This window comes from Diadema antillarum, unplaced genomic scaffold (assembly GCF_040938485.1).
Source record: "Diadema antillarum isolate AM-2024a unplaced genomic scaffold, OU_Dant_1.0 seq00001039_RagTag, whole genome shotgun sequence".
Classification (NCBI taxonomy): Eukaryota; Metazoa; Echinodermata; class Echinoidea; order Diadematoida; family Diadematidae; genus Diadema; species Diadema antillarum.
This window is the reverse complement of record NW_027271870.1, coordinates 1,000,213-1,022,932: the sequence shown is the minus strand read 5'-3', so window position 1 is coordinate 1,022,932 and position 22,720 is coordinate 1,000,213. Positions and strand designations below refer to the sequence as shown.

The 22,720-nt window shown below is 40.5% G+C and overlaps 1 protein-coding gene across 1 annotated transcript in view; it reads left to right on the top strand.

The window, feature by feature from the left end:
• Positions 1-22,720, top strand: part of LOC139742963 (E3 ubiquitin-protein ligase ARIH2-like) — a 50,893-nt gene that overhangs the window by 20,775 nt on the left and 7,398 nt on the right. The window contains exons 11-12 of the mRNA XM_071653471.1: positions 7,178-7,321; positions 8,313-8,465. Coding sequence (XP_071509572.1) covers positions 7,178-7,321; positions 8,313-8,465 — 297 coding nt within the window. The remainder of the gene's footprint in view (positions 1-7,177; positions 7,322-8,312; positions 8,466-22,720) is intronic.

Below are 22,720 nucleotides of genomic sequence, written 5' to 3'. Positions count from 1 at the left end.
CAATTCCGCGGTTAGTAACGTTACATTTGAACAAATTTAGATATTTGTTTTTACTACTAAATTACCATTTATTCATTTCAAGTCAAAATTATGACAAAAACATGTTCATCTTTCCCAGGTTTATGATACAGAAAAAAAATGGATACAATCCACGAAATATTAGAATTGCTATGGCAACTTAAAAGGCTGGTTAGTAACGTTACGAAAAAAGGACATGACAAAAAAATCAATGTCTTGTAACAAAAAGTGTGCAAAAATTAAAGTTACTTCAAACAAAGTGTTGCATTAATTTCAATTATCGCATCATGACAAATGTTCACACAAATTTTTTTAGCAGTTCGACCAATAATTTCTTAGCTAGACCCCCAAAAGCATGGTTAGTAATGTTACGGTTAGTAACGTTACATTTGTCCGGAGTAATTCCGCAGGTCATTTCACCCTTTTGTAATTGACAAAATGTCACATGACTTCTGGAGTACTTAAATGTATTCATCTGTTACCCTTTAGCAAAACTTTGAGGAAAAAATGTCAAAGGAACCCACTGTAATTTGCATTCAAGTGAATTTCAGCGTCCTCAGTCCCACATGTACATTTTCAATGATGGTTTTAGATCTCGCAAAATCAATAAACATGAAAAATAAAATCTACTGAATTTGAAAGACCTTAATGATTGGTGAACATCCATGGCATTAGTGGAAACATAAATTAAAGAGTATGATAAAGAGGCACATTTCTTTTATCCATGTCATGGACACCTAACTGCGGAATTGCCCCAATGCATAAACTTATAAAAGGGTCAAAAGTCAAGTAAAAATCATCAGTTCCCCAAATACCTGCACTCTGACATTTTAATCATTCATCCAATTGAACCTAGTTCTTGGAAAGTGAACATTCAGCACATTTGTGTCAAACCTGTCATTTTAATATTTTGCCAATTGTGTGAAACTGTCATCACACATTGTCAAGACATTGTACTATAGACCTATTAGGAGAACCATGCATTATGGCGGAGGCATATCAGTCGCCGTAGCGATATATCTAGTTTTTATGGTATATTTTGTCGGGTTGTTAAAAAAGATGCTGCTGTGTCCTGTCGAAAATTCTGTAACAATTGAAAATTGTACTATACTTTCAGATGGCAGTAGTGCCAAGTAGACTACAAACTGCAGCTGCATCTGCAAGTAGAGGAGGAGGTTGTTGCTCCAACTCTCCCCCTCTCGCTCCTTCCCCATCATCTCCCTCCTTTCTTTTCTTGACCTTCCCCGTTTTCCCTGTGATTGCCTTCCCTTTTGGTCCCATATTTAACAGACTGAGATGCTTTCTGGTCGAACACTTATAGAACAGAGTGAGGATTTGAACTTCGCGCATATGGCTTTATACCCCCTAAAACTCAACAGTTGCACAAATTGTGTACCTACGCCTTACAAACTCGGAGATTTGCTTGTAAGAATGTCATACAAATTTCCTTTCGTAAGGCATTCTTACGAAAGACGTAAGAGCCCTCTATCAACGACTTTAGGTGTTCTTACAATCATCGTAAGAATTTAAGGCTTCTAGAATTGTCTCTCAACCCTACAAAATCTTGCATAGTTTGTACGATGTTCGTACGGCCGCCTTACGAAGAGAGGGTTTCGTTCGAAGTTGGAAAAAATCTTGGACAAGACCATCGACCAGGCTAGGAACGGTCTGCGAACGGTCTACGAACGCTGGTTCCGTACGGCCTTCTTAAGAAGATCTTACGAAATTGTCTAAAAATCGTTCGTACGGCGTTCGTAGCAGTTCGTAAAGGCATTTGAGACCGAGCCTTTAAAGGCTGACTTTTTTATGGTCATTACATGTTCTGCATATTTTGTTATATTTTGAGGGTAGCGAGCTTTATAGGGAATGTACAAAAATGTAGCGCGGCTTGATGGAATAGTTTCCAAACAAAGTCACAATCCTTTTTTGCCTTTGTATTGAACAAAAAAAAAAAAAAAAAATTGCTGACTGAATTAACCATGACGCAATGAGATGGATTTAGCAGATACAGTTTGTATCATGAGATACAGGCAGGAATAGAAAACAGTCTCAAGAGAGAAAATGAGAGGAAGAGAAATAGAAGATGCTCCATTTGGCTTGTTAACCAATTTAGAAAACATTCGATGTGGATTAATGAGTATTTGTATTCATTTTGAAACTGAGTTGCAGTGACGTCAGAGACTTGCATCACTTTGTTACTGTGCAGCAAGATGTTTTCACTCTCTGTATCATTTCATTTCTTCTTTTTATTTTTTGTTTTTGGGTAAACTGAAACAGTATGCGTTTGCTCTCGATTCCAGTTGTTAAAAAAGAATTACCACTTTTGTACTTCAACCTGTATATTAATAGAACACATTTGATGTAAGAAAACAAAGAAAGAATTTCATCTTCAATATGAATTAGGTAAATTGATGTGGCTCTTTTGTAATCAGCATTTGTGGTCGTAAATTGTCAACACATTTAGTGTTTCCTTTCAGTAGCCTGACACGTGATGCATCTAAATGAGACAGACAGGCGTTGCTTGTGGCATGCTTTGTCTCTGGTTGTGTGCCAGAGGTTTGACCCAAAAAAATGTTCACGAAGGCGCGATGAAAGAATAAATGTGGTTTCCTTGCATCTTCTGTTGCTGGAGCACGGCAGAAATTAGCAGCAATGAGGATCGTGGTAATGTTTGGCTTCTTTCAGTAATTTTTTTTTTTCTTTCAGTAATTTGCTAGGGGAAGTGATACTGTCTGTGTGGTTAGCCTGGGTCTCCCCGGGGTAGACGTCGAAGGGGATGCGATCAACCGCGTTGACGCAAATTGGCCCTCGCTGGTTAGCCATGAAAAAAGAATAGGGCGTGGTGATGTCAAGGTTGTCGTTGGCGTTGCCAAGTTTGGTTTTCCCTAGTTTCAATGCGCTCTCTCGCCATCTTCTCTCGAGGTCATCAGGGTCAAATCGGACTGAAATGTAAAAGATGAAAATGACTTCTCCACATGCTTTCTGTGGTCAGCATGAAAGCAGTAATGTGAAACAGTTATCAGTTCTACCAAAAATAGACAAGTTGCGTTCTATGAATATTTGCTGATGACAGGTCAGTTCCTTGCCAACAAATCATAATCTCCTTGCAACACAAAGTTGTCTTGAGTTTTTAATTTGTCTAGCTTGTCTCAAGATTTTATGTAACACTGCATCGGACGATGCTCCAATCAGTCATATTTTACAGATATGTAATGTTCTTCCTCTCCAATCACTCAGCCTTTCTCTTCTATATGGGTTTAACCACTTGAAGTGTCACAAAGGTCATTCTTTGCGGCGAACATATGTTAGCATTTCTGTCACGGGTTTGATGCGTGGCATGGGACGATGACGTGTCGTGACGTGACTTTCAATCTGTCATTTCGGATATGTTCACATTCAAGAACCACATGGCAATCTGGGGGTCCTCACATGAAATTATCAGTTGATTATTTAAAACGAAAATGAGCAGTTGGTATCCCTCGTTGGATAATTAGAATAGAAATTGTTTGACTTTAATTAACTGCTAAAGTTAGCAATGTGAAGCTGCCAAGATTTTCTGGTTCCGAAGGAAGCTCTCTGAAGAAGAAGAAAAAAAAAAAGATTATTCATGTCCAAATTAAAGAATCTGAAAGGATCCCTTTTGCTTATTGCAGTGCATATATAAGACACAAGTATCTCTCTAAAAGCTCTTTGAAATCTCCCTGATTTTAGTGTGTGGATGTTGGCAGTTGTGATAATGGAACATCCTTTTGTAACAGGGTAATTTTTTTTTTTTTTTTTTTTTTGTTCATCCTGGTAGCAGGCTTCAGGTGACATTTATTCTGTCCAGGCATGGGAAAAAAAACAAAAAAAACTTGTCATTGGGAAGGAATGCTCTCAGTGGTGCTTACAAGGTGCAAAGGTGTGAATGGTGCATTACCCTGTGAAGAATTAGTGGATTTAAAGGACATGATAAGTGAAATGCATGTGCAGCTGAAGATATGACTCTGTATTTGTTTAAGGACTTGAAAAGTCAAGAGGGTTGGTGGTATTTTAAAACAGTGCTTTATTTTTTTCCATTTTTTGTACCTTTCTGTAGATTTGTTTAAATGTTGTCTTTCTTTGCATACCACTTCTCCCTTCACTTCATATGCAGTAAATGAAGAATTGCAATAGCTCTTTGGTTGAAGCTGTGAGTTGTGGTTCCAAAAGACACGATAAATCTTTTATGAGTGAACAAGCTTCTTTGCTTTTAATAATTGATATCAATTGTCACTTCAGTTAAAGTTATGTCATTATCATAAAAATGTGACCTTTCTAATGTTGACCTTCACAACAAAATTAAGGAGCACCTGTGGTAATTGTGCATTTTACACATAATAAAGATTTTATTCAGAAATTAATAAATAAAATTAAAACCTAGGATAAGAGTAATTATCAGAAGAAAATAGTTCCTGTTTGTTTCGAAATAGACATTTTCTTGTTAATGTCTTGTGAGAATCTAACATCACGCTGCAGATGACGTACAACTTGGCTGTGATTATGAAATTTTAGTGTATGTAATTCTATTGTGGTCTTGAAACCAAGTAGCACGTGTCATGTCACTTGACAGAAAATTTCATTGACATAGGAATTGGGCAGAAAAAAAAAGAATGTTCTGTTCTTTGTGGTGCCGCGATAGCATCACCAAGGGTAATTCCATCTGTCCGTTTTAGGGACTATCCAGGGGTCTCTTTACGACAGCCGGCGATGAGGCAGAGGAATACGGTCTCGGAGCGAACAAGATGCAGGCCCAGATAGCGCGGCAGCCGAGACGCGATGCCAAAAAACCTCCCCCCAACAAAACAAATGGGAAATAACTTCAGGTCGGAAAGGGGCACAGGTGTTCAGATCGCGCCAGGGCTATTTTCATCGGCGGGGAGGCTACCGAGGGGATGCGATAAGAAGGAGGAGTGAAAATTTGAATTGGAGATTGCATCCTCTCTGGTCCCAGGAGCAGTCTAAATATAGCATGACAGTCTCTTGGTAACGCACTCCTTGGCCGTTCTAGGCTCTTCTGCCACCGTGTGTGAAAGTGCCTGAGTTTGAGCCCCCCCCCCCCCCCCCCCCCAAAAGCTCGTGACTGAATCAATTTCAAATCAGTACTATGTATTACTTCCAGGGTAGCAGTACAAAGAGGTGTTGTAGATTGTAGCATGTGGAGCTATTAACCAGATATATAACCAGATGGTCTCCAAAGTGATTGGTGACTGTTTGTTGTATTTTCCCTCATCACTCTTAATGTGCACCTATGATTGAAGTCTTTCAGCCCCATCATTGTCAACACTGAGACATAATGACTTGTTTCAAAGTGCAGTATGTATAAAAGTCAGCATTGTATTATTGGTTTCCTCTGAATACAGTATATCAGTGACAAATGCACTGTACATGTTTAGAAAATATATCGTCGCTGGGGTGACGAGACCTTGTATCTGAAATTTTGGTGAAAATGACTTTTTTGGATTAATGGCCAAATAATGGGTTAAGTGATGTCCTGGCCAAATCCAAACTATCTTACTCCAAAAATAAAGACACCATGGCATGCCAAAGGAAAGGCTATCCCATTCGCTATAGTGCTGTGGCTGCCATGTTTTTTGGCTCTCCTGAACATGTGACATTTTGCAGATACGAGGTCTTGTCGCCCCAGCGACGATATGTTTGTTCAACAAATGATAAATTGAAATGTTGAAATCTATTTGAACAACTTGCCCATATTTCTGTCCAGCTGTATAATGTATTTCTTTTCTCCCTCTGAAATCACAGATTATTATGTAGAATATCCACATTATTTTCAACTCTAGCTTTGACGTTATGTTGTATAAAACACAAACCATGTAGTTTGCGGTCAAAGTCAGTGCAAGTATAGAGGTACATGTACCTCACAATGTCTATTTGTTGACAACATGTAGACAGATGTCATGATGGGCAAGTCAAATTGGAGCTTATGGTGCAGACTCAAAATGTGTCTTGTATGGATAATGAAAGTGAAAGAGAGGAGAAAAAGGAGAATTCAAAGGAAAAAAAAGAAGAGAAATGATGAAGGAAAAGTAAAAGTGAACAAATGTCACATTTGTCACATAGCTATGATGTGTATGTATAATAGTTGTATTGTTCACTGGATCCTTCCAAAGTGAAATGGCTCATGTACAATTGTGACTTTTGGCAATGTTGTGTCTTCATCCTTGCTGTACATACAGCATTTAGTGTTCCATGTGTTGACAGAGTAAGATTGCTCGCCTTCCACAGGCTATGACAAACTGAAACAATGTGATTTTTTACCCTAAATCATAGGGGACTACTAGCCACAAGCAACAAAGGAAGACTCATGCAATGTGAAACTTTGATATGACACTTTTTTCTTTCTTTTCATCCCTGTCTCTTTTGTCCTGTCTTCTACCCATTTTTCCTTCTCCCATTTCCTCCACCCTCTCCATCTCTTCCCTCTCTCCATCTTCCCTCTCCCCTCTCCTATCTTCCTTTCTTCTCATCTTGCTCCTTCCTGCCTTTCCTCTTTCCCTCTTTCTCTCTTCCTCTCTCTATTGTTTCCTCTCTTTCCTACTGCAATTGCCTCCTTCCTTCTTACCTTTCCTCCCTCTCAATCCTCTACTTCTCTCCCTCCTTCCCACTCCTCTTCCCTGCCTCTTTCTCTTCCTCCTTCCCTCCTGCATTCCCTCTCTCCTTCTCCTTCCTTCTCTATCCTTTCCTTCTCTTTCTCCTTCCCTTCCTTCCCTCCCTCTCCTTCTCTTTCCATTCCTTCTCTTTCTCCTTTCTACCATCCCTCCTCCCTCCCTCTTCCCCCTTTATCCTTCTCTATCCTCTCATCTTTCTTCTTTCCTACCTTCCTTGCATCTTGCTCCTTCTCTGTCTGACCTCTCCTTTCTTCTCTATCCTCTCTTATCCTTGCTACTTTCCTTCCCTCCCTCTTCCCCTCTTCTTCCCTCTCTATCCTCTCATCTCCTTCCTTACCTCCTACCTTCTCTCCCTCCCTGTCTCCCGCTCCTTCTGTTTGACCTCTCCTTTCTTCTCTACCCTCTTTTATCCTTCCTACCATCCCTCTCTCTTTTCTACTCTTCCTCCTTCCCTTTCTTTCTCTCTCTGTCCTCTCCATCCCTCCATCCCTCCATCCTCTTTCTCATTGCAGTGGGAGAACCATTCAAAGAGTCTTCGTCTGGAGGCACAGACCCTCAGGAAGATCAACGAGAGGATAGAGGATAAAGTGATGAACAATATGGGCACATGGATAGACTGGCAATACCTCCTAGATGCTGCTGCACTGCTGGCAAAGGTGAATACACCGATCTTACTAATGTATTCAAATTTATGCATACTGTAAAGAGTGGCTATTTTTTGCTCAAGTAATTTTTTGCACTCTGCTGAGTTAGATGAATTTCAAATGTTTTAATTCCCTGGAATCAAGACATTACAATGTACAAAGCGGTACATATAACAGGCACAAATATTTGCATGCTTTTATATTCACTCTGGTTTCTGGTCGCGCAAAATGCATGAAAATTTATGCACCTTGAAAATTTCTACTTTTACTGTACATATATATCAAAGTCTGCTCCCAGGGATTTCCCCTGTAGCTGTAGGTAATGCATGCAGACCGATTCCAAATATTGAAATATATTCAGTAGGAGTTGGTGAAGTACTGATGAGCTCATTACTGTAGTTCTTCAGGGAAAAGATATACTGCTTCCCCTTCCCATATATCTCCTGTTCTCATTCTATGCTCACATTTACCTACATTTGCTCATACTAACCCATCGAGTATGGGAGCTTTTTTTTCACTTGAGAAATTATCTTGTCTTCATTATTTTGGCAACTCTGAATTTTACTGTGTGTCTCATCTTTGGATTAAATCTGATAGATCTGAACAAAATCAGAAAAATTACCAATTGTAGAGGTGAATATCAACTTTAATCCTTTCAAATGTGTTGCAAATTTAGGAATTAATTGTAAATTTAGCAATTTTAGAAGGTTGTCATAATCCTCCATATTTACCAAGTTATGATAAATGACATTAAAAAAAGGAATCAAGTAAATCAGGAAATTTTATTCCACTGTATGAAATGCAATGAATTGTAAAAATCATCCTAAAAAGCAATAAAGCACCAAATCACAAGAATGTGATTTCTGGGATTGTATAGGTTTTAATGCTCTCTTGCTACCCTTTCAAAACCATCTTAAATTCACTGTAGCTTTAGTCTGCCATATCTCCATCTACCCTTGATATGTTTTCCATGTTACATCTGTGCCTCCTTTCTGCATGGCAGTGCCGCTATACTCTTCAGTACACATACCCCTACGCCTACTTCATGGACAGCGGGCCACGCAAGAAGCTGTTTGAGTACCAGCAGGCTCAGCTGGAGGCGGAGATTGAGGATCTCTCCTGGAAAGTGGAGAGGGCGGAAACGTATGACAGAGGGGTGAGTACATTAACAAGGGATAGGGTAAAGGGGATGGAGCAGGGGTAGAGCAGGTGTAGAGCAGGGGTGGAAGAGAGGCGGAGGAGAGAGGTGGAGGAGGGGTGGAAGAGGGGCAAAAGAGGGGTGGAGGAGTTGGAAGAGGGGTGGAGGAGAGTTGGAAGAGGAGTGGAAGAAGGGAGGAAGAGAGGCTGAGGACTGTTGGAAGAGGGGTTGAGGAGGGGTAGAGCAGGGGTGGAGGAAGGGTGGAAGATGGGTGGAGGAGGTGTAGAAGAGAGTCAGAGGAGGGGTGGAGGGAGGGATGGAGGAGGAGCTTAAGGAAAGGGTGTGCACGAGATGGGACTTGCACGGATCTGAATGATTTTATGTCACAGGAGAATTTATCCCAAGGAGTGAGTTTATTGGAATCATAACTGTTGTATAGCTGTACAGTAGATCTGTAGTCATATGAAAGAAGCAAAAACAAAAAGCAAAACAGACAAAATGACACAAACCATGGTTATTAGATTGTAATTCTATCATGCAGCAGGGTTTTCCTTCTGACTGGTCTAGGTAACAATTGGTTAGATACATAATTATGATGTCTCTGTCATAATGCTACTTACTTCTCTCCACGCAAAATAAAAGAAAACTGAAAATTTTCAAAGAATTGCAAGAAATGATGATGTTTCTTTGCCTTTCGTGGAATTAGAAAGCATAATGTCCTAGTGATGTCGCTAGTAGATAAAAAGCAGAATGATTTTGTTTAGAGCATAGTGTCCTAGTGATGTCTCTAGTAGATAAAAAGGAGAATTATTTTGTTTAGAGCATTGTGTCCTAGTGATGTCTCTAGTAGATAGAAAGGAGAATATTTTGTTTATAAAGTTGGAAATCAGGGAATTCCTCTGTAAGGGATGTATGAATGCCCCTTTGAGTTTGGCAGCACTGTTGGTAACATGTCATGCCTATGCATTATACCTGGTGGTGCTCATTTTGTTGATTACCCTTGCACTTCACTCTTGCCGTAACCATCCAAACTCAAATCTGTCATGTTGCTAATCCCCTGGGACTTCAATTCTAACAGCAACAACTGCCGAGATGAAGCTATACCAGAAAGAAATTAGTGAAACGGGTGTGGTTTATCCATCCCTCTTTCTCTGTTTCTCTCTCATCTCTCAAAGTATATTCACAAAAGACTCTCCCATGCTACTGTTCTGTAAGTTATAATGTGAGAAATGGAGATTCCATGGCTAGTCATTTCAGAGGAATTTTTGAAACCACTTTCACTGTCCTAATTATGAAACTCAGATGTTGTGAAACATCAAGATACAATCATGTTTGCATCTATCAACCTTGCCCCTCCCCACTATTATTCTGTATTTTCATGTGATAATCTAACCACTAGTAGAATGTTACGACCTTTTATCCTTGTGAGTCACCTAGCCAAGCTCCTTTCTGTTGATTTTGATCCCCCTTGTTGCAGTGTGCAGTAGGAACTAGGGTTATATTGGATGCGCGACCTTCATTTCTTAATCATCCTTGTGCCACATTGCTTACCCGTCGTGTCGTTGGGAACCGAAAGGTGAACTCATAGCTCCCGAACTTTTATTCACTGTCATCAACCTCAGATGAATCTTGAATACACATGATGATTCATAGCCCCCTTCCCCCTCCCCCCCCCCCCCCCAGCACAGTACAGAAATGAAATCGAAAGGGGAATTTTGGCTATATTTATTTACCCTGACTTGAAATAGAATGAGTCACATGATGCTTAGCACAGGTTGACGTATGGATAGTAATTAATTACCGGTGAACTTTCAGTGCGATCTTTGATGGGGGGGGGGGGGGGGAAGCAAACAAATCTGGATGTTTTTCCTGTTTTACAGTGGTACATAATTGTACATGGATTACATACAAAATCTGTATAAAGAAATCAAGAGAAAATAAGAGTGGGTAATCATCTGATGATGCTCACCTCTTTTGCACCTGTGTAGTGATACTGCTTCATGGATATAAGGCATGAATGGGACATACACGACTCTGTATTAAACAGATATTCCCTACTCACTGTGCTTTTGTTTTGTCATTTTAATTTTCTGGGAGTGTGGACGTGTGCAGAGCTGATAAAATGGCTGTCCTCCTCTGGTGGTAATTGCTGTATGTGGCAAACATGTCTCATCGGTTTTGCCTTTCTCTATGACTGAAGTCAAGGATACTGTGACCATTTCCAGAGGCTGATGTCCTGCTTTCTCCGTCGTGCGGGGACGGACACTGTAAGGGGTCACTGCAAGCCAAGGTTGATTGATTGACATCTGTCTCTGACCCTTCACTGAGAAGATCTGACCATGAAGCTGTCTTTAAAGCAGCTCCCCCATTTGCAATACATCACTATCAAAATTTCACCCAAATGCACTCCTCATTTATCAAACATTAAATTTAAAATACATGACAGATTATACAGCTTGAATTCAGTGAGCTGAGTGAAAATATTTTCACTCTTACCTTCCGTGTAACACTCAGTTAAGACCAATACCACAACTGACATTAAAGGACAAGTTCACCTTCATAAACATAAGGATTGAGAGAATGTAGCAATATTAGTAGAACACATCATTGAAAGTTTGAGGAAAATCAGACAATCCGTTCAAAAGTTATGAATTTTTGAAGTTTTTGTGCAGTACCCCGCTGGATGAGAAGACTACTGCAGTGTATGAATAACTTAGATGTCACATGCGTACAACAATATAAGGAAAATATAAAGAGAATTTCACAAAATTCCATCTTTTGAAAAAAGTACACATTCCCCTGACTCGTTACCGACAAATGTTATGGGTAATATTATTCCCCCTGCCTTTAGAAAGAGGCAAGTCAAGTGCTCTTTTATTATGCGAAAAAAGTGAAAATATGTTGAATTTTCTTTTACATTTTCTTTATACTGTTGTACGCATATGACTCACAAGCTGTAGTAGTCTCCTCATCCAGCGGTTCCAACACAAAAATTTAAAAAATTCATAACTTCTGCATCGATTGTCTAATTTTCCTCAAACTTTCACTGATGTGTTCTACTAATATTGTTGCATTTTCTCAATCCTTATGTTTATGAAGGTGAACTTGTCCTTTAAAATCATCTGATCATAGCAATAAATTTAAGGTACTGAATGAGCACCATCTGAGATAATATCACTGACATGTACACTGTCATCTCTTCAATCATGATCAAACTTGGCTCATATTTTCTCTGAATTTGTGCTTCTGTTTTTCATCTCATTAGTGATTGCTTATCTCTCCTTCGATGTATTCCCTTGATCAGAATCTGATCGCATTTTTGTTGCAATCATTTAATGCTCTTTTTATCCTATCAATATATATTTAAGTGGCAGGATGCAGTTGCAGATGCAGAACAACAAAAACTTTAACCTTGACGTTGTGCCCCAATCTTCCCAATACTGATCCAGAAACTTCCTCGGCAATATCAGTCACATGATTTGATGAATGACGCCATTGGAGAGCCTCCCCCCCCCCCCCCCCCCAACCTCCTAATTTAAGCATGTCTATTGGCACTCGAATGCAGCCCTGAATATTGTCAACAGGTAAATGAGAAGGACTGTGAGGGAAATATGTCGGGAAAATGTCACTCATAATTCATAGCCTTCAAAAGTTCAGGGCAGGATGTGTGTACTTTACTGTGTGTGGATGACAGCCATATCTTGGGAAGGAATGTATGCCTTTTCAAAAGGAAACGAGTGCATGTAAATGATGGCTTATCTACGAAATGGCTTTGTTTCAACCATATTGTTCATGCATCACACTGTACTTGTGTGAGGACTCAGATATATTTAGCTATGTGAAGGTAGAAATGTATCTGAAATGCAGTGACTTTTTATAAAAAAATGTTGTTACACGGTAATGGTCTGGCAGTCAAGGAAGGTGATGAAAATTGATAATATTACATGAAATATGTGTGCATTCCATTGAACATAGTATTCATAAGGTAATTTGAGTGTTTTCAAGTGGTTGCCAAATGAGTTCTAAAGATTAAACTGTCCATTCTTTAATGATGCGAAGTACATTTCAAGATTATCAAGTGTGAATTGCTGCTTATTTCACTTTTAATTGAAAGTAGAATTAGAAATGAAGGAAGGTGTATGCCTCTGGCGTGCGAGCATTACTTTGGCTGTCTAATTTCGATTTCCTGATGTTTGTCGCGGAGTGCTTTGGCCGTTGCGGAACATGGTTTTGAGAGCAAAACATCTCCCTGCAATAGGGAAGTTGTTCATCTGGAAAGGTTGTGTTACCTGCTGGTCAGAGTTAACGAGTGCTAGTGACGACAGCAGCTCCTGTATTGATTTAAGATTTGTGTGGCACATGAGTGTATTTACATTGCTTCGGTTTGCAATGAATAATCCAGTATTTCATCAAAGTGGGATGAAGTCATGTAAATATTTCAAAGGGCATCTTAGGATAATCTTTTGGATCAACTTTGAAGAGTAATAGGTATTGCTGAAAGCATCATCAGTTACATTGCTGATATCCAATTTGACCTAATCTTTGGATGAGTAGTTTGAGTTTTTTGGGGGGTGGGGAGGGGTTGTAGAGGGGGAATACACTGTAGATGTGTGCTTGTGATTATTTTAATAGTATCAAGCAAAATGAAGAGAAATCAAGAATGCCATTCAAAATTCTTTGAGTTCATGAAGGGGGAAGATGAAGGTTGATGATGTGGGAAGGAGTGTTGTACTTAACAATGGTTACCTGTCATTGTATTAATTTAAAAGAAATATGAGTGAAGTCTATTGTTATGCAAGGTAGCATTGCTACAAGAAACTAAACCCCTTTTGAGGTTGGTGTCTCCCAATGGTTCAATCGATTGGACCATAGGAAAGAATCAGTTTGAATGGAGTAGCCTAAAGAATTAACACGTTTTGTCCTTTGTGTCAATGAAATTTATAACTATTTTTTTTTTTTTGGGGGGGGGGGGGACGGGGAGGGGAGGAGGCAAATATGTGGGAGGAGTTCCGTTTTGATAGCATAATAAATGCTCCTACTCCTTGAAATTTTGCATGCAAATTATCGCACGTATTTGTGTATGTGTGTCTGTGTGTCAATATGAAGTGAAAGCCCAGTTTCAGTCATACTGTACATTGAATAATTTCCTCTTTATTCGGCGCTCGATTGTAGATATAGACTTAAAGTGACATTTAACGCTCGATTGTAGATATAGACTTAAAGTGACATTTAACAGGCATTATGGACCGCCTTGGGATTAATGATGTACAAAGTAACAAGGACGTCTTGGTTTCCCATCCTGTCCTTATCACTGCCTTCCCATTTGTGTTTTGTGTATTTTTTTCCCCAGCCGTCCAAAGTCGGTCCAACTCCTCTTTTTTTTTTTCTTCTTCTTTTTTTTTTTTCTACTCGCTGGCCTGTGATAGCAATCAGTATAAACAAGATCAGCGCGATTGTGAGTCTGCTGACATCTCGGCTGTTGATCGCGGGATGCAGCGGCTCATGGAGAGATCGTAGATCAGAATGAGGAGGAGGAGGAGAGAGAGAGAGAGAGAGAGAAAAGTCAGAGAAATATATGTCTTAAATGTATCCAGTTTCACCTGCTATTTTTCTTCGGAAAACCCCGAGCACCCTTCACTGGGGACTGTGGTGATTCATGCCCACTCCTTCACCCGGGACTTACCAAAGCACAGAATTCACCTCCCCCCACCCCCCTTCCCAGTGAATGTATAAGGCCGGTTGCTAGGCAACGGGCTGTGTGTTTAGAGCACAACATCATGAACTAACCGTCATGTGCAGCACCACCCATGTGCTCTGCATAAAATCAAAACGGGATGCCTCTCTCCCTCCCTCTCCCAATTTCTGTCTCTCTCCTTCTCTCTTTCCCCCTCCTTCTTTTTCTACTCTTCTCCTCTGCTCTCTTTCTGTCTTTCTCTTCGCTCGGCAGCGTGTCACGATGGATAAATCATTAAGTTAATTCAGGCATTACTGTGCCGCCATTGCCGGGGGTAATCTCCGCTTTTCAAGTCCTCCTCGTAATTTCAAGTTGGACTGCACAGTACAGCTAGGTTAATTTACCCTCAAATATTTTGATCAGTAATTTTTGATTATGTAAATGATGTGTATCTTCCCTTTGCAATTTTTTTAAATTTTTTTTTTCGCTTTTGCTATTTTCTGGAATTGTCTTCACTACTCAAATGCAGCAATAGCATGGAGGCAGGTTGTGAACAGAAAACCAAAAGATACCATGAATCTCTTGTTATGCAATACACTCTCAAGAGTCTTGAACTAGATTTGTTTGGTTCCTTGTTTATCAGAAGAGCATCTTTCTTTAAGTCGTCATGTATCACACTCTTGCATTACCCTATTTAGCTCATCTGAGCCAAAGGTTCAAGTGAGCCATTGCGATCATTCATCTTTTGTCACGTGTCGTCTATCATCTGTTAACTTTATTTTAAATTTTCTTCTTCGTGAAAACCCCATGACAAATTTTCACCAAACTTGACAGGTAGCATCCCTTAGGGGGACAGGATCTCAATTGTTCACGTGGGCACTGTGCCTCCCCCCCCCCCCCCCCCCCCCCCCCCCCGGAAAATTAAAATCTTCTTTTCTAGAACCAAAAGTGATAAAGCTAAGATAGTATTGATTTTATTCATGGCAAATCCTAGGATATTCCCCCCCCCCCCTTGGGGGGGGGGGGTCCATCTTAGGGCCCAAATTTCACATCTTCATGGAGTACTAGAGTGATAGAATACATATTTGTATGAATGGGCTCTATGTTCCACTTAGGGATTCTCAGGGGCACAATGCCTGTGTGTGTGTGTGTGTGTGTGTGTGTGTGGTTTTGTTGTTGTTGTTGTGTTTGTTTTTTTTGGGGGGGAGACAAAATATCCAAATCAAGGAATCTTACAAATCTTCTCCTGAACCTATTGAAGTTAGTGTCAGGAGTAAGTATCAAGTTTGTCCATGGCAGGTTGAGAGAAAGCTTGCAATAGCAGTTTCCATGCTTCTACCTTTGAGAAAAATTAAACTTTGGTAAATAAGCAGATTTAACATTATTGCACAGTATGCCCAATATGAAGGCTGTGTAATGCTTCACCCTGAGAGCTGATGCAATCAGTATGGTACACTATTACAAGGGCTAGGCAAGGTGGTCCGCAGTTGAGAACATTGGTGTTAGGGTCGTGTCAGCAACCATTGTCAATCCTAGGCCAGTATTTTTCCACAGCCAACGATCCAATTATGATAATGCATAATTAGTTGCACCTGATATCGGCACATTCCCGTAGCTTTTGTATTTTCCAGGATTCTGCTGATTGTACGGGAATCACCTCCATCATATTTTGACCCATGTGCGTGGGGCAGGTAGAGATAAACTGTGGTTTGGTGAATCACTGCATGGCTTTTGGCTGAATCTCCTCCGCATGATTGATCAAATCTCGTGATAAAAGGAATGTCCTGAAAGGGGGACCCCATACCCCTTCTTCAACATGATCTTACAAATCCCCACGTAGGCAAATATGATATTGTGCTTTGAGAAACATAAAGAGAACTCTTCCCCTGCGGTGAGAAACATTTGAGCTGATGCGGCGAGAATGGTGAGGAAGGAGTTTAATCGAGATCGCTGTTCCCCGATCAACCGATTCTGTAGCGATGGAGCAGAGAGGACAACCTCACCCCGCCCTTGGTATCCATCCCCCTCGGCCTAGTCTTCCTCTGTGGTTGATCTGAGCATTTGTGGTGTACACCTGTCAACTTCACGCGATGTCGACCTCATAATCCAGAGATTAGGTCAGTTTTGAGCTGGTCTACAGATAATTATCATCTTGGTTTTGCTTTGTTGGAACAGATTAAATGCAGGGGGGCCTGAATCTCAGAGATACATAATGTCATCCATTGTATCTCACAGAGATATCAGCAGCAGATGACAGTCAAATCATTTTTTTTTAAAGGGGGGGGGGCACTCCAAAAAGAATGCACTAGCAAATTTAATAGCAACTAAAAGAGAGAAAAATCCTGCATTAGCTCTTTACAAACAGGTGCTTGATAGAAAACTTAAAAGTGTTACCTGTGGCCTAACCCAGGGAACTAATGTACAGTGCGGTTAGAGCGGTACGGGTAAGAGTGTCCAAGGTTAAAGCTGATGCCTTGATAAGAAGTATGGCGACAAGAAGTCCCAGAGACCAGCTCTTATCTGGATTTCATATTCCCAAACTTCCCCTCTGAGGTTGAGGCAGTTAATTGCACCCGTCATGGGCATACTGGTATTAACCCTGAATAACTTCCAAATTTAATTGATCTGGATATCTGGCATGGGTTGTTGTTGTTGTTTTTTTTTACATTTTCTTTTTTTTCCTACTTTTTTTTTTCAGCTTTGGTGCCTCATACAATTGTAGGTAGGAATTAATCTGTTTGTCCAAGTTATGGTATCCGCTCAGTGCTGATTAGAGATTGATTATTGCAGGATGCTGTCCTGTTTACGGTAGAAACCAATAGACCAGAGGTAGGTTGGGGTAGGTTGGGGTTGGGGGATGGCTACCCAGGACCCTGTAAGGATCTGCAGTTGGCTCTACAGACATGAATTTGAAAATTTGAGTGGTGTATAACGGATCATGACATTAATTTTGAGCAATATGGCTGTAATGTGTGTTTTTCAAGTAATGTGTGTTTTTCGAGTAATGTTCTGCAGTTCATATATTAATCTTTTTTTTTATTCATTTCTTCATCACATATTATGCAGAGTTTTCTTTTCAAAATGTTTGCTCTTTCAAAATTTGAACTTTACTGTATTCTAATAGATCAGATGGTGATACAAAAGTCTGATTTATTTCATGAAATTGCTTTTAAGCAGCTCAAAATTCTACCACTTTTTTACAGTATGGATAGTTCAGACTGTTTTGGTTTATTCTAGTATTTTCATATTATCTTTTTGTATGTCACACTTTAGGTTAGCACAAGAAATTTACATAAAGTAGATGAAAAGTGTCATAAAAAACTTGGTAATAATGTTTCTGTTATTGCAGGCATTTATTTTTTTCTTGTGAACATCTTCCTAATGGTAGAGAATATCTGTTGACTTTCTTAGAAATGAGAGTGAACACGTATACGAGTTACGTTCAGACAGTGATTCTTAACCTCGAGGATAAGCTTACTTCAAGGATAACTTCTACGGGGCACCAAGTGTTGCTCATTCTATTTTGTTAGGAAATTGCCATTTCGTCACAAATCAGTCATTTTGTCACGAAATCGGTCATTTTGTAATGAAATGGCCATGTTGTCGGTGAAATGACTGATTTCTTAATGAAATTGACCGTGCAACACTTGGTGCCCCATAGAGATTATACTCAAAGTTAGCCTATCATGGAGGGGTAAGGATCCTGTCTGAATGTAACTACTGTTTACCCTGACAAGAATGTGCTGATCTTGATAGCCTTTAAACATTGAATACCCCTTGAACATGAATGGGAAGTATCCAGGGTACTCAAGTCTAAAGGGCTTTTTACACTTGCAAAATTTTGCTTAGTCCCGTACCAACGGTGGGGCTAAGGAGGGGGGGGGGGGGCCTTAGCCCCACCGTTGGTACTGGACTTTCCTTAGCCCACTTTCTGTTTACACTTGTTTTTGCTAAAGTGGGCTAGCCCCACAGATAATCCCGTACTATCTGGCCCTGCAAAAAAGCAGAGTTAGCACTGCAATTGCGGTGCTAACCCCGCAATTGCGGTGCCAAGCAAGCGAGTGTAAACAGAATGAAGAAATAATCCTGGGCTAAGTGACGGAGACAAAGCCAGAACCCCACATAGTGCTGGACTAATTATACAAGTGTAAAAGGGTCAGTTTTCTCTTTAGCCCAGGACAAGATCTTAGTACGGGATTTATTGCCAAGTGTAAAAAGCTGAAAAAATTGGTACGGGATTAACGATAGTCCTGGGTCAGAGAAAGTATGGGGTTAAGAAACACAAGTGTGAAAAGTGCTTAAGTTATGGCCGTGTGCAGTTGTGACATTATGGCGGTCTTCTGTTAGCACGCAGTGTGCAAGCACTGTGGCCATGGATGTGACATTGCAACAAGCTGTTTATGTAATGTACTCAAATTCTACTGCTCTGTTCACAAAAGATTGCCTTAACAACCACAAAATTAGCCCTACCAAACAACGACTGCTGAATGTTAACTTGATTCCTGCCTGAGAAACATAATAGGTCGTTTTTGTAATGTATTCAAATTTATGGATGTTTCATTCCCGGAAACAATAGCTGTGTTCAGACGAGGGCAGTTTTGGTCGGAGTAACTTTGGAGGAAGAGTTGGAGGAAGCTTGGTCGGAGTAACTTTGGAGGAAAGGTTGGAGTAGTGCCTGTCTGAACAAGGTCATGGTAACTTCCTCCGGTCGGAGGAACTTACCACGACTTCTTCCTCCGACCAAGGTACTCCTGAGTTTTTCAGGAGTATCTCGCTACCACGACTAGCCGGTCGGAGTAAATTACCCGTGCAGACAAGCCCTCGGAGTATCGATGAACTTACATACCTTACGACCTAGGTAAAACTTCCGGGGTCAAATCGCAATGTTGACATTTTGCCAGTACACGTGCGCGTGTAGTGCAATTCTCACCTAGTCGATCGCGACGAAGTTGCTAGCACTCGAAACTTCCATCAACAAGAATGGAGAAGACAAATGCCGCTGGTAAAAGACAATCGTATAGTCGACGCTACCACTTCCGGAAGTTACACTGACCCTCCACGGTGATCCCCTCGAAGACCGTGGTAAATTGGTCGGAGTTTCTTCCCACGACCGTCGTGTGGACACAGGGTCGTGGTAAGATAAGTATAAATTTTAATTTTAATTGCTGCGCCATAAAATTTTACTTCGACTAGAAATACGTCTGAACATGGCTACAGAGATGAGCTATCCATTAACCTGTACTTCTTTAATGAAATTCAATTGCTGGAAACCAGTTTTCATATGTGACTTGTTGCTATGTCCGACAAGCCTCAGACAAGCTTTCAGGCTGTCAAGAACATCCTCTGTTTAAAAGGTATGTATAAAATCTGAATATGTAACGAACGCAGCCTATTGGAGGGAGCAGGTGACTAAAATGGTTTGTTACCTGGCTGTAGGACAAGAAAACATACATGAATCGCGATACATTGCAGAAATGGCCTGTTGTATGATAAGGCAAGGGAAACATGCAAAGAAATAACAATTTAGATCAGGGGGGTGTTTCATCAACGTTTGTCAGCACTGACAATTTCAGCAAAATTCTTGGTTTTGATTGGCTGAGATGCTGTGGTCACTGACTGTTACTATGGTGATTCAAGTTGTCAGCGCTGACAAAAGTTGATGAAACACCCCCCAGAAGGTTGTTTAACTCTATCAGCACCAACAGGTACAATGTACTTGTATGTATTCAAAGCCAATTACACTTTGGTATGATGGGGCCAGGAGGGTTAGTGCAGCTGATAGTCTATGATGGCAGACCCTATTTTGTCGTCGGTGAGTGAGATTTTCACCGGTACTGTCAAAGCATGCATGAGCACAGGATAACGTTGGCGTGCGCTTATTTTCTGCATTGTGTGGGCATTTGATGCAAATCTAATATTCCGCCGAAAACAGATGCTGGCCCGATAAGGTCCGATAAAGATCGCTTCTTGCGGGATTCTAGGATGTGTGGCCCATTTGGCATCATGTTGTGAAGAGGTTGTTTGTAACCGCATGCCCGCGTGTTCGCAGTCTAGCATTTTGATATTTTTGTATTACAAATGAAGGAAGGTTAACAAACTATATGTTTTGTACTTGTTAAAGGTGATAAGTCCAAAATGCACCCATTGTAGATATCATCCTCAGACAGTTGGAACATCTTGAAGATGTCTTGTGGCTGTGGTGATGGCAGATTGCATGTCAAATTCAGTCTTTCTGTAGAAAACGATTATTCTAAAAGACAAAGCTGTGGACGGAATAGATTATAATCTTCTGCAAGTACCTGTGTATTTAATCTTGCATTGGAAAACTTTTGAACTGTTGTGTAGGATTAGGTTCAGACCTAGCTGCTTCTATTGGCGCTTTAATCCTGCACTTTTGATAACCGGTTTCCCCCTTCTGCTTTTCAACATTGCTCTTAAAATAAATGGTCCGGTCTCATGAAAACCACATATCCACTTGGGGGAATTTTCAATTTCTTTTTTTTTAAAGAATTTTTCATGATTTCAGGAGATTGCAAATTTCTTGCGAGAGTGACTGTTAAGGAAGGGAGTCCCCCCAGCAGCTTGACCTGGGCTTTGCAGTAAAATGACTTGGCAAGGAAATCACTGATTTTTAGCAGCAGGATCTCGAAACTCACGTACCTTGGAGAGGGAGAAAGGGGGCGGGGGGTGGGGCAGGGAGAAGAAGATGAGTCAAATTCAGACAACATTCTTAAAATGTAACGACTGGTGCTTCAATATATTAAGTGGCTTCACGCCTCCACCCCGACCCCCTCTTCCTCCTCATTAAAGCCGTGAGAAACTGAATCGACGCGGTGAAGTGAAGAAGAAGTTCCCGTGCACGGTCTTCCAGAGTGCCAGAGCCTGGTGAGGGTGCGTCTTACGTGATATCTCATCAAAGTTGTTCAGGGTCTCACATGGGGAATTAACTGCTGCAAGCCAAAACTGTGATACTTGTAAACCCATCGAGTACAGACTGATTTTGCTACAACATGCATTTCTCATAGACACCAGGCCCGAGTATTCTCAAGACTAGTCATCAACAGGTTAATATTCTATACACACCCTGCAAGCGCAGGCAATTTGAAGCTCTCTGTGATGCGAGTATTAGTAGCGACTATAAAGTTGTGTTACCGTCAGTCGAGGGTCCATAGATGTTGTTACTCTTCGTTCTAAACAAATAACAAATTTGGAAAGAAAATGGATTCAAGGTAATGAATCTTGAATACTGAAATACACACACAAACACACATGTACACACAAACACCTGCATCCCATACATAGACAGACACACAACACACCCCCACACATAAGGGTCGCCTGGGTATTTTAGTGATTGCAATGGAGAGAAGCTGTTACGTTTGGTCGAGGGGCTCAAGGGTTCAACGAGAAATCTCTCACCATTTTATTAAGTTAAATTGAAGACATACATGTAGTGGAGGAGCAGATCTGTAAAAGATAGAGTAACAAAAAAAAAAGAGAAGAAGCTGTGGCAAGCTCTATCTCAATATTCCATTGTTTAGCTCATTCATGCTAATCATCAGGGTCATGTGGCTGATGTCTGTGCATGGTTCACCGTATGTCCACACAGTGACCAGTTATATAATCGACTGAATGACCAATATTATTCTACCCTATATGCCCTCAGACATGTAGCCATATCTTGCCAAGCTTCAACAGCTATGAACATTTGGCCGATGTACCCAATCTTAGCAATGCTGTACAGTCCAACAGAAGGTAATTCAATAGGGGTTTAGGTATAGGGGAATTAAGTAATAACTACACTTTGGCATTCCATCTCCAGACATTCATGCCAATTGGGGGAGTAAAGTTGCCCTAGCAGATGCATTAATTTGCAAATGAAACACAGTAAGGAGTATCATTTGAGCAAAGAGCATAGAGACGTGCCATTAACCTAATGCTGTAACTCTGGAGGCTTTTTTGAAATGTTCAAAGAACCTCAATTTAGCTGACTACTGTACACCATATATTTTGAGGGGTTTTCATTTTGGTGAATTAGGCAAGTCTGGTGCTATTTGTGAATTCATTAACTCTGATCCCGACATGAATGCGAAGCGCATGCATAGTACATGTACGGGTACGCAATCCACAGTATATGAGCAAGGAGGTATGACATACCTCCTTGATATGAGCAAGGTACGTGATACTACTGTACTCCACAATCGCGAATTTAACTGCTCGCAAAAATTGTTAGGAAGTCCCGATTCATTAAAAAATTGGACTTGCTATTATATGGCCTATACAGTATCTGACTTTAAAATGATCGTAACATCATGATTGTTATTGTTTTCCTGTGCTGTTCTGTTTTATTCTACTGCACTTGCTCCAAGTTGCTTCTCTGGAAGGGCACTTGTCCTTTCAGTGACATCGCACACACCAGTCAGCATGTATTAACATGTAATCTGCACAGATTTATGTGACATCGATGCCAGGGCATAGTGTCAATGTCACATGATTCAAGCTTTGTGCCTGGAAATATGACATCATCATTTCTCATTGCACAACAATACAGAAACTACATGTAACATCTTCATACAGCAGCTGTATTTGGATGAGAATT